Below are 18,065 nucleotides of genomic sequence, written 5' to 3' on the forward strand. Positions count from 1 at the left end.
CCAAAGCATGATGCTACCACCCCCATGCTTCACAGTAGGGATGGTGTTCTTGGGATGGTACTCATCATTCTTCTTCCTCCAAACACGTTTAGTGGAATTATGACCAAAAAGTTCTATTTTGGTCTCATCTGACCACATGACTTTCTCCCATGACTCCTCTGGATCATCCAAATGGTCATTGGCAAACTTAAGACGGGCCTTGACATGTGCTGGTTTAAGCAGGGGAACCTTCCGTGCCATGCATGATTTCAAACCATGACGTCTTAGTGTATTACCAACAGTAACCTTGGAAACGGTGGTCCCCGCTCTTTTCAGATCATTGACCAGCTCCTCCCGTGTAGTTCTGGGCTGATTTCTCACCTTTCTTAGGATCATTGAGACCCCACGAGGTGAGATCTTGCATGGAGCCCCAGTCCCAGGGAGATTGACAGTCATGTTTAGCTTTTTCCATTTTCTAATGATTGCTCCAACAGTGGACCTTTTTTCACCAAGCTGCTTGGCAATTTCCCCGTAGCCCTTTCCAGCCTTGTGGAGGTGTACAATTTTGTCTCTAGTGTCTTTGGACAGCTCTTTGGTCTTGGCCATGTTAGTAGTTGGATTCTTACTGATTGTATGGGGTGGACAGGTGTCTTTATGCAGCTAACGACCTCAAACAGGTGCATCTAATTTAGGATAATAAATGGAGTGGAGGTGGACATTTTAAAGGCAGACTAACAGGTCTTTGAGGGTCAGAATTCTAGCTGATAGACAGGTGTTCAAATACTTATTTGCAGCTGTATCATACAAATAAATAGTTAAAAAATCATATATTGTGATTTCTGGATTTTTTTTTATAGATTATGTCTCTCACAGTGGACATGCACCTACGATGACAATTTCAGACCCCTTCATGATTTCCAAGTGGGAGAACTTGCAAAATAGCAGGTGTTCAAATACTTATTTTCCTCACTGTATATATATATATATATATATATATATATATATATAGTAATAAGGGCTGATTATCTATTGTTGGTGGCTCAACAAATTCCCTATTATTAACAATTGATTAGTTTGCAATTTAGATAACACCCTGTTGAAAGTTGTTGTCTTGTTCACATGTGTACACGCTGCAGCTCTTTCCAGAACTCTCCAATGCCATTTGAGAGCGCTCCCTCTGCCAGTCTCCGGCACTCACGTGGGGTAAAGCCCACCAGGGCCGTACCCTTGATAGCCACTCCATGGCGTCTAGCCAGCTCGGCTACACGTTCTGTGATTAGCGAGGCTGGAGCATGGCAAAAGTTTTGCCCTCCAATGACAAAGCTTGGCCATTGTTCCTCACCATAAGATGAAGATGATGGAGGACCACCCTGAACACTCTCCACATTGCAAGCGATCTCCATAACACCTTCATGTGGCAGGGCCATGACCTGAACTCCAGGGATTCCACCAGAACTGGATTCACGGATTGCTAAAGCAACAATCCGTCCCAGGGCCAGATCCTGGGTATCGATGGTCACGTTACAGTTCATGACGTAGGGGCTGGCGCCAACACCTGTAGAACAAATAGCTGTTATTTGTTTAGTTTAGTGAGGTTCAAATAGTGAAAGTGAGTTTGCACAAGTAACAAATCTGTCATCATTTACTCACCCACATGTCGTTTTAAACCTATAATAATCTTCAAAACACATATTAAGTTATTTTTCATGAAACCTGGAAGGTTTCTGTTCCTACATTGCATTACAGGTAACCAAAACTTTGAAGAACTTTTTCAGCAGTGTTGTTATTTTTTCCCATTCATTTTCTCTTTAAAGCTGCATTCCGTAACTTTTTTGGTTTAAAAATTATCCAAAATAATTTTTTGAGCAAGTACATAACCAAACAGTGTTCAAAACTATCTGCTTGCCTTAGCTCGATTCAAAACGGTAAGCTTGTATTAATGTTTTTAATTCCAGTGGTACTGGTGATTTCCGCTGGAAATTCGAGCATGTCTTTGCATCATTACGTCACATCTGTACTCATAAATAAGGAGTCTCGGCTAGTAGGCTATGAGTGTGAGGATGTTGGAGGTGGAGATTTATAGCCTTTTTCTCACAGCACTTGATATAATTAAACTTAGCAATTTGATGACGGATCCAGAAAGGTTCAAGCGACAATCACCAGTGACAACTGGAGATTCACCCGTTGTAAAACGCAAAAGACTTCGGACTTCGGAGTGACTACAGAAAAAAAAGAGACCCATGCGAAAACAAGGATAATATCGGAAGGGCATTAAATATAGTCACGCAGTGCTGATGTTGTCAACATTAACAATTTGAGAACAAAGTATAATTTGCACGGTTTGATGTGATATGATAAGCGATCGTTAGATTTAATCAGCGCGATTTAATGCAATGCTTTTTTCCCCTTAGTTGGTCAGAACAAAAGTGGATGTTACTTACTTGTTCAGACGACATTTTCCGGTGAAAATTCTTATGTTGGTCATACTTCCAAAAATTATAATCTGTGATTCAGAATGACAGTATCCACACCGGTGCGGTGACTGACAGCTGCACATTCTCCTCAAAACATTGGATTCATCCGAGCTGAGTTGTGCCGAGGCACAACCCACGTAAAGTGGATAATTCTGCGAATAACTGCAATTGCAGATTTCGAACAGAGATGGCGACAAAGAGGAAACAATACGGACTGCAGCTTTAAGGATATAAAAAAATCTTAAATAAACAGGTCTATGACATGAACCAAACCAACTTTATGAGGGAATAAACTACAATGATGCACTGCAAACAATATAAAATATATATAAAATAGATTGCAATATATACACAATTATATACATATGGACAGTGTTAAATTCCCTCAGAATTTAGTTTTTTTTTTTTTTTAATAAAGTTGAAATTGCTGATAACTACAAGAGAAGCATATACTCTCAAATAAAAATTTCTTAATAAAAAAAGTAAAAAATAAACACTTCCTGAACCCAATTTGCTTAATTGTGAAGCAAACTCTACCTTGCTGTTTCATTTTTGTTTCTATATTTTGTAAATGCAGATTTGAAAAATAACCTGTAATGCCGTATCTCCTTGTGGCCTGTGGACCTACATCTGGCTGGACGCTTGACATATATTTGACCTTTTTGAACCAGCCAATCTCCTTCCTCCTTTGAGCCAGACCTCGACGCTGAGGAGAATCAGCCCATCCGAACAAAAAAGCACTGGTACCTGCCACTCGTTCTGTCAGAGCTGTAGCTAATGCTAAACGAGAAAGAAAACAGCAGTTGAGGTACATATAGACAAGGACAAAATGACAAGTTCAAATCTGAAAATATATTTTTTTAATTTGTAGAATAATAATAGTGCCCTTAATAATGGCATTCTGAGCCCCAAATAACTCAATTCTGTTTGTGCAGCATTAGCTTTTTTTTCTACTATATTGAAACCATTTCTGTACTTTCTGTACTAAAGTAAATATTCAGAGAATGGATTTTAATATTTCTTCTGTGCATGCATGGCCACATACCCTGGGCCTCTTTTCCACAATCCTCAAGGCCCACCTCCTCCCCCAGTGGATAGAGAGGCACCAGATCCACTGCACCCATGCATGGGTGGGTGCCCTCATGGACATTCATGTCAATCAGAGAGAAAGCACGCTCACAAGCCGACAATACAGCCTCCCCTAAAATTTACAACAACAATACAGATTGGCCTCTTTTGTACAATTACTTACAAAGCAATTGTTCTCGGCAACTGAACATGTATTAAGGACGAGCAGGCAACTCACTTAGTAGGTCAATGCTTGCAACAATAGTGATGACAGAGCGATTGTAGTCAACATCATTGAAGATGTTCAGCACTGTGATGCCTTCACGCTTTTTTCCTTATGAAGGACAGATTCGGACAGTTTTGTCACAATAACATGCAACGGAAATATTCCTAATGTCTTTAGATACAGTTTAATGATCACTTTGAAATATGATTTGGTTTAGAACTAATTAATAAAGGCTAATTTAATAGATCCATTCCATGCATTCAGGTTCTCACCGTGTGTGTCAGTGATGGCTGCTCTTGCCACTGTCTCCACCAGGTCTCTTCTCCGAGCTTCCGAGATGTTCAGAAGACATGCAACCAGCCGTCGACCAAGAGCAGAGCCGGACATCCCTCAAGAGAGCAGAAACACTTTTACAGAAACACATTTACAGGCCCACAGACCCCAAACCTATGGTGACTATCAGCCAACCCCGGAACGCCTATTTAAAAAAGAAAAATCTTGTTAATACTTTATATTAACATTACTTAAGAACATTAACATTAAACACTATATTTAACATAGAAAATTTGAAATTAGTTGACAGAAAAGTCATGAACATTTAAGTTATACTGGTTTTATGAATCTTTTCCACAAAAGGAATGAACTTTCAAAGCTGAATAGTTGTGAAAACACTCGACAGCTTTATATTGATCAGTTTCTTTCTAACAGTACAAAGTTTATAATACTCGTAGCTACAACAAAGAGGCATCGTAGATTATTTACTACATTTTTTTTACTAATACTCTTAACTGACTGACTTGTAATCACATTCACACAAACATCGTACTTGCTTTTCGTGCACAAAGTTACTTGAAGGCTTAGACTCCAGAAGCACACACGCTCTCAGCTGTTTCCGCTAGCAACGTCCGATTCGTGAACGAATCGTTCTATTGAGTCGAAACTTCTAAATGAATCAATTAAACATTTTACAAAAATTGTCTGAACGAGAAAAAAAAAAAACGTATTGCAAATTTGTTAACGGCTTATTTACACAATTGGATATAAATATAAATATAATATTATTTAGCAAATAGATAATGACATTAATTTAGTAGTATTAAATGTTTTTAGGTTCAAAACTTGTTTTATGATCTAAATGGCTACAACAAATTGACAACTAAAGTAAGACAAAAACAGTCACAAAACAGTGCCTATAGAACATTTATTGCATGTAAAATGCCACGTCAGAATGTTAGGGACATATTGTAAATAAATCGTTTTTGAACCGGTTCTTTTACGCGAATTGTTCAAAAGAACCGACTGAAACCGACATGACAACAACTGTGGCAATCACAACACCCGCCCCCTGAAGTTTAAAAAGAAACTTAGATTTTGGACATTAGATGAAACATTGTCATGCCGCATTAATCACTACAGTGTTCTAGTCATGCAGTCGATCTAATTGCGTTATGTATCAGCACTGCCGCTATTCATGAATGCTTTTTGGCTCCGCGCATGCGCATCGTTGTCAAGTTTTGACGCTCCCCAAAAACGCCACTTGGTGGCGTTTAATATAAACAAATCATAAGCCAGACACATTTCAGTATCTGAACCGTTCGGTTAATTTTAAAATGCAAAATCAACGACCGAATGCCCACCGGATTATTCTGAACGCAGCTAATATTTTGGATCATGGGGCGTTGCTTTTTGCGCCTGTTTTGCAGTGATGGTTTCGATCTTAATGCTGCAGCTCGTGCAGTCGCCGCTACGTAATCCCTTTTGCTCATGGGAAGTATCCGATCAGTTGTGGCTTGTTTATCGCTAGCCGCTATAGCGAGGAAAATGAACGCCGCAGCGGGACTGTATGTCCCCGGGACATCCGCCACTGCGCCCGGGCTGCTCCGCCTGACTTCAGTACCCGGTCATGATCAAAACCGCGTAAACGATGTCCTGCTCTTACGACCCGCCACGGAAACGCAGAGACGATGCGACAACCAAACAGAGAACCTGCAGAATGGAAACGATCACGTAGTCTTCTTTCCTGGAGACATTCAGGTTGGTGCATGTCATCAATCCTGAACCTGTCTTGTCATGGTACCACGACTGCATGCCTTCCTAAATTACTTTCCTAACAATAATGGGTTATTTAATAAAGCTCTCAACTGTGTCAGGAATTATATATGTTTAAACAGTGTATGATGTAGATCGTCCTCTTAATTATTAGAGTATATGCCTATTGCGTGTTATAGGGAATGTGAAGCCCCTGTAAGAAACTTCTAGGATTATTCACTTAAGTCATTTGATACAGTTTAGCTTCTGTTGCGACTAATAAGGAATCTCTATATTTAGTTTTTCATTAGAGACATTGGAAACAGACCCAATACACGGTTTAACATCATACTGCAGAACAGCATTTATTTGAAACAGAAATGTTTTACAAAAATTTTGATTAAATGCATCCTTGCTGAATAAAAACACACATTTCTTTCAAAAAGAAAAAAAAAATCCTCACTGACATTTGAACCATAGTACATGCATGCCTCACAGCTATTGAATATGTCTGAATAAATGGAGCGTTTTTCTTTTAGATAAAGGGAAGACATGCACATTTAGTCCTGCTGTTTTCTTCTAGAAGAATATTAGTTAAAGCTTGAATATACTTCAATCATGTTAATGGAAAACTAGGAATTATCAGGCAATTTTAAAATGGTGATTTCCAGCCCTGGAATAGTCATAGAAATGAATAATATTTTCAGTCATGGAAATTACTATAGTGAATATATTTTTCTAGTTATGTGCAGGTGTAAGTTATGTGCATCGTTCATTGTGAGAAACTTCCCATAATCTCTATTAAACAAATTACAAATGACAAAGTCATAAATCCATTGCTCAAAAGGTGTGTGAACCCTGTTTTCAATAGTTAGTGTTTATTAGCCTAAATATAGATGCTGAATTTCTTAAATCTCTCTTCCTCTTGACTATTCATCCTCTTTTCAAAATGCAACTTCTCATTCTCATCTACTATCCAGAACTTCCAGCAGGAAATGGCCCTCCAGCCTGACGCTGCCCCATGGCAGTCCTGGAGCCTGGAGCGTGTCGCCCTCACCCTGGGCCACCGGTTTCCTGGCTGCCATATCTGGGTAGTCCGCGCATCCCGCATGTACCTACACAAGTTCAGCTGCTATCAGAACTTTGTAGAGAGCAACCTATTTGGAGCACCAGAACACTCTCCAGACTATGGAGGCATTCGCCACCTGAGGGCACTCCTGGGTCATGGCATGCAGCGGGCTGGTCTCCCAAATCCTTTACCTCCTCTTAGTGGTACAGCCACTCCCGGCCCCCTTCCTGCAGGTTTCACCCTTACCATTGTGGGCTTCAGTAAAGGATGTGTTGTTCTCAATCAAATAGTGTATGAGCTGGCTGGAGCTCGAGCAGACCCAGAACTGAGGCTGTTTCTGGACAGTGTCTCAGACATGTACTGGCTGGATGGAGGACACCCTGGAGGCAGTGAGACGTGGGTGACCAATAAATGTGCTCTGGATGAGCTGGCCTCCAGTGGGGTGGCTGTCCATGCCCACGTCACTCCGTATGAGGTAAGGGACCCAATGAGGGCATGGGTTGGGCAAGAGCATCAGCGCTTTATAAAGACTCTGGAGGATCTGGGTGCCTGTCTGAGCCAGAAACTGCACTTCGAGGAGGAGCCGGCGTCCATTGAGAATCACTTCAGAGTCATTCAGGAGTTCTGACTATTCTTGATCTATGCTTCAAGTCTTAACATGGAGTGTATTCTTTGTAGAGCAGACTGCTTTGTATTGCACTAATTACCGGTAGTTAAAAAAGAGCTTTGGGTTTGCCTACCCAACACTCATAAATAGGAGAGAAGATTGATGCTTAAAGGGATAGTTCACAGAAATAGTGAAATACTGTCATCATTTACTCACCCTCATGTCGCTCTAAGCCCGTAAGACTTTGGTTGATTGTTAAAACCCAAATTAAGATATTTTTAAGGAAAGCTGAGAGTTTTCTGTCCCTCCATTGAAAGTCCAGGTGACCAAAACTTAGATCCAAAAAGGTCATAAAGGTGTCGTAATATGAATCCATTTTAAGCAAGCAGTTTGAACCTTGTGAAGAGATACGACGTTCATGTATATGATGAACAGATTTCATTTAGGCTTTTATTCACATATAAACACACATACATAGAGCACATCACATATGGTAAACACGGAAGCTCATGCACGCATAACGTGCATTCATCATGCGCTAGAACAAACGTCATTGGTTCTCGTGCATCACACACGCACATTTGAGCTTCTGTGACGTGCTTCATGTATGTGTGTCCATTTAATCTGTTCATCATATAAAGCAATCATATCTCTTCACAAGACTTGGATTAAACTGCTTTATTCATATGGATTCATTTTACAACACCTTTATTACCTTTTTTGGATCTTCTAAGATTTGGTTACTTGGACTTTCAATGGAGGAAGAGAAACCTCTCAGGTTTCATTAAAAATATCTTAATTTGTGTTTCAAAGATTAACAAAAGTCTTATGGGTTTGGAACATGAGGGTGAGTAAATGATGACAGAATTATTATTTTTTGGGTGAACTATCCCTTTAATAACCAAACTTGTAACACATTTAGCTGCCTGACATTAAGCCTTATTGTTTGTCTGTTGCATCTACTTACATAGGCATTGTCCGATATACTAGGATACTTGTTTTATATAGTCTATTTGGAATGCAGATATGCTTCGTAAAACCATCATCTCTTCATATTTAAAGGGCTCTCATTTCCTAAGAAAGGAAAAAGTAACTATCTGAAAGTGGTTATTAAATGAATTTGTTTTTATGTTGTTACAATATATTATTAAGCTTGGATTTTCATTTCAACTATTTGTATCCCCAATGATATATGGATACTCTTGAATGTAAAAACACTTTGTAAACTTCCTGGCCCTGCTAAGGAATATATATTAAAAATATTGCAGACAGGCATATCTACTAAAAAGCAGTTACAGCTCCAAACTGTATTTCATAAGCATCATCCCATATACGATTACATTGGTTTAATATCACAAATGTGTTCTGTGTTTGTGTTCAATAGTTGCTATTGCTTTTATTTGGAAATCAAATCAAAGAATCTAAGGATCTTCCATTGAAATGAAATGTAGAGAATATATTTTTGGTTAGATGGAGAAAGAAAAACCGAAACCTTTAAAATATTTTATTTACTGATACTGACTCATTCTGTAATGTTTTATTGACTGAGTAATGGTAAGTACCTAAAACGCTTCCAGCATTGATCTCAGAAGACTATACTCTAGGTGGCGCACTTTATTTGGAATGTGCTGTATTGAATATATCACATACTAATGAATATGCAGATTTTGCAATATCCTCAATGTCATGCGATGAATGTACTTCCTGCTTCATAGTCATTCCATGCTGATGTAATCCAATAAAAATGTGGAAATGTTTCAGTGATCTGTTTAATTAGAAACGTGAACTTTAAATAATGCAATTCAAGTTGATTCAACAAGAAATAAAACTGGAAAAGTTACATCAAATCCACAGCTGGCATCAAGGTTCAAGATGTTTAAAGGAATATATAAAATTAGTATGTTAGAATGATTAAAAGCATAAAAATGTTAAAAGTTTAAATGATTATTTAATGATTTTCAGTCATAGATTATGGCTTTACTATCCTTTTATTATTAATTAAATAAATCAATGTGATAGAAAGAGGGATGAGGGATGAATAAAAAAAAAAGTTTTGTTATGGCTCATAAAACAACATACAAAATCGATATTAAGGGTGCATCCTTTACAACTCTAGACTCTCAATGGCTTTATTAGAATTTGTAATACAACTGAACGTCATTTATGATACATATAACTCAAAATATACAGTTTCCATCGTGAGTATCTTCCATTATCAGTTTTCACTAAGATAGTGAGACAATCAACAAAGTTATCCCTTTACAAAGTTTGTCACAAGCTTTCTGCCAATACCACAGTGACTGCTCAGAAATGCACTCCAAAGTCTGGCCTATTTTGCAGCTTCAAATACCTCATGCCCCTATTGAGGCCGTTTCCCAGGCAAGGAATAGATTCAAGTTTTCCTTTAAGATGACGGCATACAGTGAGCACACGACCGTGACAAGAGCCTCTCGTCTTCGGAGACAATAGCTCTATTATGATTGCAGACTGGTGACATCTCTGGGAAACCGTAAGGCCCAGAGCACACAAACACATATGAGCGCTTCACACCTCTTTAAACAGAACAATAACTGAAGGGCTCGACCTTCGAGACTAAATTCTGCAATACTAACATTTCCAGTTCTAGCAGCCACTCAGAAAAGCTGTCAATTACATTAAACCAATAAACCCTCAGATGTTGCATTACTGCACACTTTCTGATGTGCACAATTCTTCTTCCAAACTATTTTCCACCACAATAACATTCACTTGCCCTTCATTCCAGAATTCACTCTGTACTTTCATTACAACCAAACATGCTTCACTATCTGACATAACCATATCATTTCAACAATAACAACCAACATAAATATCCCATCTTTTCATGCCCTACATATACAAAGACCATAAATATAACTTTAACACAGTTTTCCTTTCTAAAACGCATTGCATATATGTATCCCCATTAAGTCCATACAAATAATTTACTTTTAATACACCAGGCCATCAGTTTAAAGGGTGTACCAGTATCTCAATTAAAACAGGGCAAACATTAATAATACATACACATAAATGTGCTGCACTGGTATTGCATGAGATCAAGTGAGGCTGTACGGCTCAAGCATAGAGGAAAAAAATGCACACAAAGGCACTCGAGAAATATACATCGGTAAACTGCAGTTACAGCTAACCCTGAGAATAAGGCTCAGAATGAATGAGTACAGAAACCTCCATCAGTTAATGGCATTAGCTTAAAAACACCTGTACAAAAACGGTAACAAAACCCTGAATTACCTCAGATTGGTGCATAGATAAAAAGTCTCATTTTAAGATTATGTATATCATAAGCCATCACAGGCATTGAGATATGAGGCGCCTGCCATAGGAGAATGCTAGAATGGTACTTAATAACAGTTTATTATACAATATGTTGGCAGGAAAAAAGGAAATATTTAAAACAAGAATGATTTTAAAAACAATAGATAGACTCGATTTACTAAATCTACTGCTGTTACAAATATTTTCTCATATTTTAGTCACAGAAACACATATAAAAGAGGGTTTAAGTGCTTTCCTGATTTTCTTTAGTCATTCTGTAGAAGGAAGTTCTGTGCCAATACAAACACATATTTGTGTAATCCAGGGTGTGTTGTACGTGTGTGTGTTGAGTCACATTTTTAAAGAGCCCACTAACGTGTCAATACCACACGAAAGGAGAGGATGTAAGTCAAAACACACACCCATACACCGAGGGCATTCCAGTACTGAACCTTTTCAACAGAGACAGTCTCACGAGGTGTTTTTGAATGAACAAGGTCTAATCATACAACCAGAACTCCCTCTGACACTGAGACACAGAGAACAAAGACTGACATTAGTTTGCTTAAACACTCGCATATTTCATTTAAGCAGAATTAAAAACCACTGAATGCCCTGCTGCTCTCAAGCGTCTGTCTTTTTCAAATCCCTTTTTGTTGCTTTAAGTGCAGGAATGGAATTAATGTCTAGATTAATATGGGCTAAGATCTGCAGAATAATTAAACTGATACTGAATGGAGATTAAAATAAAAAATATATTCAAATTAATAATTTAAAATCCAAATACGACAGGAAAAACAAAAATCTTGAGACAGGACAGCAACATAGATACTTAGATTCTCACTATTATAGTATTAATATTACACCAGATCTGGCCCTTTTTTGAAAAGATCATCTTTGGTCAACCAAAGGATGGTGAAAAAGAAGCAGGTTTGCTGGTGCCGTGGGGGGGAATGTATTCAAGGACCAAAATTGAGATAATGTTATTCAGTGCAAGTGCATTTCCCTTTAGGATCAGCATAAGTGGTCACTGTCGGCCGTGGCTGACATGTCCTCCTCAAAACGAAACCTCTTGACGTGTGGCGAGTCCAGAATGTTCTCTTTGTCTTCAGGATCCTCGGGTGGCGCGGACCACTTCCCACCGAAACTCCTTTCCCGGGGAGTGTGTGGGGTCACCGGGACTGGATCAGAACCTGGAAAGTGGATCCATAGCCAGGGATGGGTCATGCAGTCGGCGGCACTGGGACGATCCCTGAAAAAGGAGGGGAGAATTCATGCCAAGGACTTTGATATGTGGTTAAGTGGAAACTAATCTGAAACTATCGTTAAGAACAGTAATAAAACCAAAGTACATCAATTACTTTATGACAAGTGCAAATGTAAAATCTTAACTCTATATAGAAACAAACCTTTTTCTTTCCATTTATCTTAAACAGTCTATTTTGACCTAATTTATTCTCAAATGTTTTGTCTTCTCTACAATTGTGAATGCATGTTTGAAGACAAACGAAAAGAAAATGAAACCTGGACTTTATACTTTGTGATAACCAACAGTTATACAATCTATGGGAATGGAGAAAGTCAATATCTGAAAACTCTGAGCCATAAAAGAGTGATCATTGGACAAGTTAATTTGTAAGCCTATTTATATGTTTGCAATGACTTCATTTCTAAAACACTTCATTTGTAAGGCATAATGCAACCATATGACCCAGAATAATTACTGTTTTGGAAGTGGGGAAGGGTATTACATAGCACTTATTATATGACTCTTTATTTAGAAGTGGTACATAATTTTGCACAGTACAATGACTGAGCTTGGCAAACAAACTTCACTTCCTCCAAGTGTCTGAAATGAGAGTCACTCACTCTGGTGCTTTGACCAGCAGTTTCTGGATGAAGTCGACAGCCAGCTCAGACACCCTTGAGAAGGCCTCTATGCTGTAGTCCACGTTCACCTGGGATACGTTTAGGAAGGTCTCCTGTTTATCCTCGCCAGCGAAGGGAGACTCTCCTGTCACCAGCATATAGGCGATCACTCCCACACTCCTGAAGTCAACGGATACACAATCAGTTTAAAACCATCTCTGACACATCAGCAAAAACATCTATGAACATGGATATTCCTTTAATAGCACAAAGTTGTTTGACTCTAGTATCAAACTGACTTCAAATCTACTGTTCAAAAGTTTGGGGTTTAGTACGATTTATTATTAAATTGATCAAAAATGATAGTAAAGAAATTTATAATGTAACAAAAGATTATTTCAAACGAATGTTGTTTCTATTCATCAAAGAATCCTGAAAAAAAAAAAAAAAACGTGGCACAAATGTTTTCAACATTGATAATAATAAGAAATGTTTTTTGAGCACCAAATCAGCATATTGAAATATTACTGAATGATTTCTGAAGGATCATGTGACACGAAGACTGATAAAAAAGACTGCTCTGCCATTACAGGAATAACAATTAACAACATTTTACAATATTACTGTTTTTTGATTGTTTTTTGATAAAATAAATGCAGCCTTGGTGAGCCTTTTCACAGCCGTTTCAAAACCATTTTAAAAAATACTTTTGAACGGTAGTGTATGGCTTTCAGATTGTTCTATTTTTGTCTTTACTTAACAGAATATAGTAGACAACAACTCTCACATCTCCAAACTGTTTAACTGTTTATCTGTTTATCTCCAAACTGTTTTTAACTGTTTATCTCCAAACTGTTTATAAAAAGAAAAATGTCTATTGACCATTGAAATTTCCATGACCTTCTACAAGTTTATTAATGTCCATGACATTTCCAGGTCTGGATATCAGCCAGTGGGAACCTTGTATATTGAAACACCTGATGAAAAAGATTAAGACTCACCAGAGGTCTGTTGCTGTGGTGATTGGTTCATAGTTCAGGATCTCAGGGGCTGGATATATGATCAAAAGCAAAATGACCAAATACATCACTTTCATTGAGCATGAACTCTTCTGCTATAATGAGACCATGAACACAGAGATATGTGTGGATTTGAAGATGAATGACACTGAATAAAGCTTACCTACGTACTCCGGGGTTCCCAGAATCTCTCTGAGCTCCCCAGCAGAGCCTAACCGGCGGGCCAACCCAAAATCCACTATCTTTATATCCCCCATTGGGCTCAGATTGGTCAGGAGAATATTCTGAGGCTGAATGAGAGAATACAGTCTCAATAAATACAACGAGTGCTTTTAAGAAGAAATGCACAATCAAATTTAACAAGAGTAGCATTAGGCAGATCCTAGTTTAAAAGGCTGGAATTTCAGGACAGAATGTGTCCAATGAAGATGTTAAAAGCAGCCGTGCATCAAACCTTCAGGTCCAGGTGGACAACGCTGTTCTGGTGAAGTAGATGAACGCCCTCAAGCATCTGTCTGATCAGTCGGGTGATCTGACCTTCAGGAAGCAGCTCCTCTGACACACAGTGATCAAATATCTCTCCACCCGCAGCACTAAGACACACACACATTCAGGGTTATTCTTAGTACTGAACCCAACGATCATTTCGTGAACAGGGACATGCAACTGATGCTTCTAGTCACAGCACTCACTATTCCAGCATTAGAACGAGGTCGTGATCGGTCTCATATACAGCATACAGGTTCACCACACGAGGGTTGTTCTTCGCTGACTCCAGAACGGCGATCTCATGAACGACCTCCGCCCTGCAGTCGCGACCTCGTCGCCGCTTCTTGATGAACTTCGCAGCGAAGACTTTCCCTGTGGCCTTTTCCACACACCGCTTCACCACTGCAAACTTCCCCCTGAAGGAGGCAAACAGAGAACACAGAGAATAAAAAAGAGGTAGAGAAAGATTAAAATGAGTGTAATGGAAGCTAAATGTGACAAGTGGAAATTTTTGTGATAAAGCACCTAACTTTTTAATATCTGTCACAGTGCGCACGCATTCAGTCGCACCTATAGCAGTTCTCTCATTCACACCAAAGCTCTTACTGACACAGATAGTTATTAACTGAGTCAAACCCTCCATTAGATGTTCTCACCGTTTAATATAAGGTTAGATGACTGATGTGAGCCAGTCTTTACTCGAGAAACTGCAATTACTGTCACAGCATGAACAGGTGAGACATTAGGCCACAAGCATATACTCAAAATCAATCCCACAATTGTTTGGACCAGACCATCACCTTTATAAACCATTTTTGTTATAATATATAGGATGTATCATACTGAATGTATAGCCGACCGTACTGCATGTTGCATAATGTATCAAGTTAGATCTGGGAACCAAGTCAAAGTAGACAGTAAAATTCACAATATATACACAACCTACCAGTCAAAGTTTTACATACTCACAAAGCCTGCATTTATTTGACAAAAAATACAGTAAAAACAATAATATTGTGAAATATTATTATTTACAATTTAAAAGAATTGTTTTCTTTTTCAATATATTTTCAAAATGTAATTTATTCCTGTGATGGCAAAGCTCATTCTTCAGTGTCACATGATCCTTCAGAAACCAAATCAAATCAAATATTAATTTTCAAAACAGTTGTGCAGCTTAATATTTTCTTCAGGTTTCTTTGATGAATAGAAAGTTCAGAAGAACAGCATTTATTTGTTGAATGAAATAGAAATTAAACTAGAAAATTATTTGTAATAATATTTTAATAAAAAGTAACTTTTTATCAATTTAATGTTTTCTTGCTGATAGAAGCATTCATTTCTTTCAACAACAACAACAAAAAAAACATCAAAACTTTTGAATGGTGTAAATATCTATATGATAAAGAAAATTAAAACCCACCCATGAGTAAAATTAATATTCACTATTGATATTTCTATGATTTCTTAATATTTATATGACTTTCCCAGACCAGGGAAAAATCACTGATATTTACAGGTTTCTCCATCAGAAGTAAAAATATACTTGACCAATTAACTCCATTCTCACTGATTCTAATTCAAAACTAAATTGCTCTTTGAGCAACTTTGCAAGTCATCTTTTCATAAAACCCATAAGAGATATAACAGTATTCAAACTTTCTTTCCACTAAAATGCACCTTCCTCCACAGAAACAAAAAACAAGACATCTTCACACTGACAAGTTAAAACTATAAGTGAACTGTGAAATGATTTCCTGTTTACAGCACAGCCGGTCGCATAAAACAGCCCGAATATGGCTGTAAGCAAATGTATGAGAGAAAGAGGAAGAGACCAATATTACTTCCTCTTTCTCAGTATTCACAGTACAATCTACAACACAACACAAAACTGGGTCTGGTTCCCACATGGGTTTCCTTCCTGCTAAAAGCTCCAAAGCCTTGCTGTAGAGCTTTAGCAATGAGACACACACACACACACACACATATTAGTCACAGTTCAGTGAGCAAGGCCTTTCCAATCCCGAATAATACAGAAGCAGGACAGACTCCAACTCCATACGGCAGACAACCTTCAGTCCTACTCACCCTGTGACAAAATAAAGCAAAACCTCTATTCTAAATTTTATATATCTGCTTATAATCTGGGACCACAATACTTCCCTAAATGGCAATATATGATAAATATTCCAACTACATGCACATTAGCAATTAGATGAAATAACATGGAAATTAACGTTTTTATTTAGCAAGGATGCATTAAATTGGTCAAAAGTAACAATAAATATTTTTATATTTACAATAATTTATATTTACAATAAATGCTGTTCTTTTGAACTTTCTACTCAACGTTGAATCCTGAAAATGAATGAATCATGAATTAATATATATTATAACGTGTAGAGCAAAGATAAGACTAACAGGATATAGGAGGACAAAAACATGCTACAGTTCTGTAATCTGACTGTAGTACTTCTGTCTCAGAGAATTACAAGAAATATGACAGAACAACCACATTCACGGACAGCATCAGTTCTGCAGTCACTGTATTGTTTATCAACATATGAAGACATTATGATAACATCAAATGAAGCATTTTAAGAAAGAAACAATTAAAGAGACGCAGGCTTCAGGTAATGAGGAGTATATTTACACACCTGCCAAGTTCGTGGCTCATGTCAAAAACGGCGTCCAGGGGATCCGTGTGGATGTGAGTGTGGATCTCTGACAGCAGAGCCGAGGATCCACTGCGACTGTCCAGTCTCCTCCGGGCCATCACCACCAGCGAGTGTCCAGTGAAGAGTGCAGACTGCTTTTATCACTTCAACAACACTCTGCTCATGTTCAGAGTCGCCACCAGGAAAAAAAACACCCACTGCCACCGGCCTCTTGAAACGCTGAAACGGCTTCAGAACGAGACTTTAGTTCGCGCCGCGGTTATCCAGGAAGTGTTGCCAATGAATTAATTCACTTAACTGGAGTGAGTTCAGTTGAGTTTGAACACGACAACTGATGCTAAGAGCCTATAGCTAGCGCAGATTAGCTCATTTAGCCCTAAACGATTCCGCAAAAACTCCTGGATTAAACTCTATCCTTTATTTAGACGAACGTACATTGAGATTCGTCTCATTTTGTTCAAAATACTAACCGTCCGACAGGCAGCGCTTCCTTTCACGCAGGACAAAATCACGACACTAAGTTAGAACTGACACCCTCTTCCTCTTCTCACGGGAACAACAGTAACGTTAACGTTAGCTGTAAGTTAGTTCAACTGACACACTATCGGTTATAAACCCTGAATGAAGCTGAACGAAGAGTAAACACGCTAGTCTGGCTAGTTCATGCTGGGGTAAGTCGGTTTTGGATTCTGCGATTCAGATCTTGTCCACCGGTGTCTCTTCAGTTTCAAATTCTGCTCGGATGCCAGTACGAGAAGTGAGTGAGGCACTACGTCACCACTACCGTCATCATCACGGTCGTTAGAATGCGCCCATTGTACGACAGATAGATAGATAGATAGATAGATAGATAGATAGATAGATAGATAGATAGATAGATACAAATCTGTCTGAAATCAATAATTTGGCTTTTTAATGTTATGGCCGATAATCGATAAATGGCAGATATTACCATGCTTTATTAAAAAAAACTCGGGTATGCGCAATGCGCTCTTAAAGTTAAATAACTCTTTAATATAGGCCACTGTCTCTTTAAATTAGTGCTAGATAATTATGTCAATTTTAAAATAAGTAGGGAAAATTAAATATTCGATGGGCTACTGATAAATAAAAATAAAACGCGTAGCCTAGTGCATCCAATGTGGTGTCTATACATCATGCATTCTTAAAATAAGGTTGTTTTAAATAATGATTTATAATATATATATATATATATATATATATATATATATATATATATATATATATATATATATATATAT

The 18,065-nt window shown here is 38.1% G+C and overlaps 3 protein-coding genes across 5 annotated transcripts; 1 reads left to right on the forward strand and 2 right to left on the reverse strand.

Moving 5' to 3' along the window:
• Positions 1-1,002: 1,002 nt before the first annotated feature.
• Positions 1,003-4,658, reverse strand: ftcdnl1 (formiminotransferase cyclodeaminase N-terminal like 1). The gene is made up of 6 exons (XM_079880403.1): positions 4,574-4,658; positions 4,020-4,136; positions 3,760-3,855; positions 3,499-3,654; positions 3,045-3,233; positions 1,003-1,534 (listed from the first exon to the last, which is right to left on the reverse strand). The coding sequence occupies exons 2-6, from the start codon at positions 4,132-4,134 to the stop codon at positions 1,095-1,097; spliced, it is 996 nt and encodes a 331-aa protein (XP_079736529.1). The 5' UTR covers positions 4,135-4,136; positions 4,574-4,658; the 3' UTR covers positions 1,003-1,094.
• Positions 4,098-9,301, forward strand: cUnh2orf69 (chromosome Un C2orf69 homolog; the record flags this gene model as incomplete). Of its 3 annotated transcripts, XR_013822193.1 has the most annotated exons (3): positions 5,283-5,781; positions 6,756-7,641; positions 8,304-9,208. XR_013822193.1 is itself a non-coding variant. In XM_079880405.1 (2 exons), 2 exons carry the CDS (start codon positions 4,098-4,100, stop codon positions 7,470-7,472), a joined length of 819 nt encoding a protein of 272 aa, XP_079736531.1. In that variant the 3' UTR covers positions 7,473-9,203. The 3 variants fall into 3 exon arrangements, 2 of the variants coding, with proteins under 2 accessions (XP_079736531.1, XP_079736530.1); XM_079880405.1 differs by lacking the exon at positions 5,283-5,781 and adding an exon at positions 4,098-4,199 and having other exon boundaries at positions 6,756-9,203; XM_079880404.1 differs by having other exon boundaries at positions 6,756-9,301.
• A 1,273-nt stretch (positions 9,302-10,574) lies between these two features.
• On the reverse strand, positions 10,575-17,591 carry stk17b (serine/threonine kinase 17b (apoptosis-inducing)). Its single transcript, XM_079880402.1, has 7 exons — positions 16,783-17,591; positions 14,329-14,541; positions 14,091-14,229; positions 13,800-13,926; positions 13,619-13,667; positions 12,618-12,797; positions 10,575-12,000 (listed from the first exon to the last, which is right to left on the reverse strand). Exons 1-7 carry the CDS (start codon positions 16,899-16,901, stop codon positions 11,763-11,765), a joined length of 1,065 nt encoding a protein of 354 aa, XP_079736528.1. The 5' UTR covers positions 16,902-17,591; the 3' UTR covers positions 10,575-11,762.
• Positions 17,592-18,065: the final 474 nt, after the last annotated feature.

The sequence above is a fragment of the Squalius cephalus genome, assembly GCF_949319135.1.
Source record: "Squalius cephalus genome assembly, chromosome: 9".
In the NCBI taxonomy this organism is placed as follows: domain Eukaryota; kingdom Metazoa; phylum Chordata; class Actinopteri; order Cypriniformes; family Leuciscidae; genus Squalius; species Squalius cephalus.

What these genes read in the sequence shown, in the direction of transcription:
- stk17b (XM_079880402.1), bottom strand. Translation starts at nt 16,901, where the DNA reads ATGGCCCGGAGGAGACTGGACAGTCGCAGTGGATCCTCGGCTCTGCTG. An exon ending in CTCGTTCTAATGCTGGAATA is followed by an intron (nt 14,230 to 14,328) that starts GTGAGTGCTGTG and finishes TGTGTGTCTTAG; the next exon opens with TGCTGCGGGTGGAGAGATAT. An exon ending in GGGAACCCCGGAGTACGTAG is followed by an intron (nt 13,668 to 13,799) that starts GTAAGCTTTATT and finishes TCATATATCCAG; the next exon opens with CCCCTGAGATCCTGAACTAT.
- ftcdnl1 (XM_079880403.1), bottom strand. Translation starts at nt 4,134, where the DNA reads ATGTCCGGCTCTGCTCTTGGTCGACGGCTGGTTGCATGTCTTCTGAAC. An exon ending in TGCAAGCATTGACCTACTAA is followed by an intron (nt 3,655 to 3,759) that starts GTGAGTTGCCTG and finishes TGTAAATTTTAG; the next exon opens with GGGAGGCTGTATTGTCGGCT. An exon ending in AAGGAGATACGGCATTACAG is followed by an intron (nt 1,535 to 3,044) that starts GTTATTTTTCAA and finishes TTTGTTCTACAG; the next exon opens with GTGTTGGCGCCAGCCCCTAC.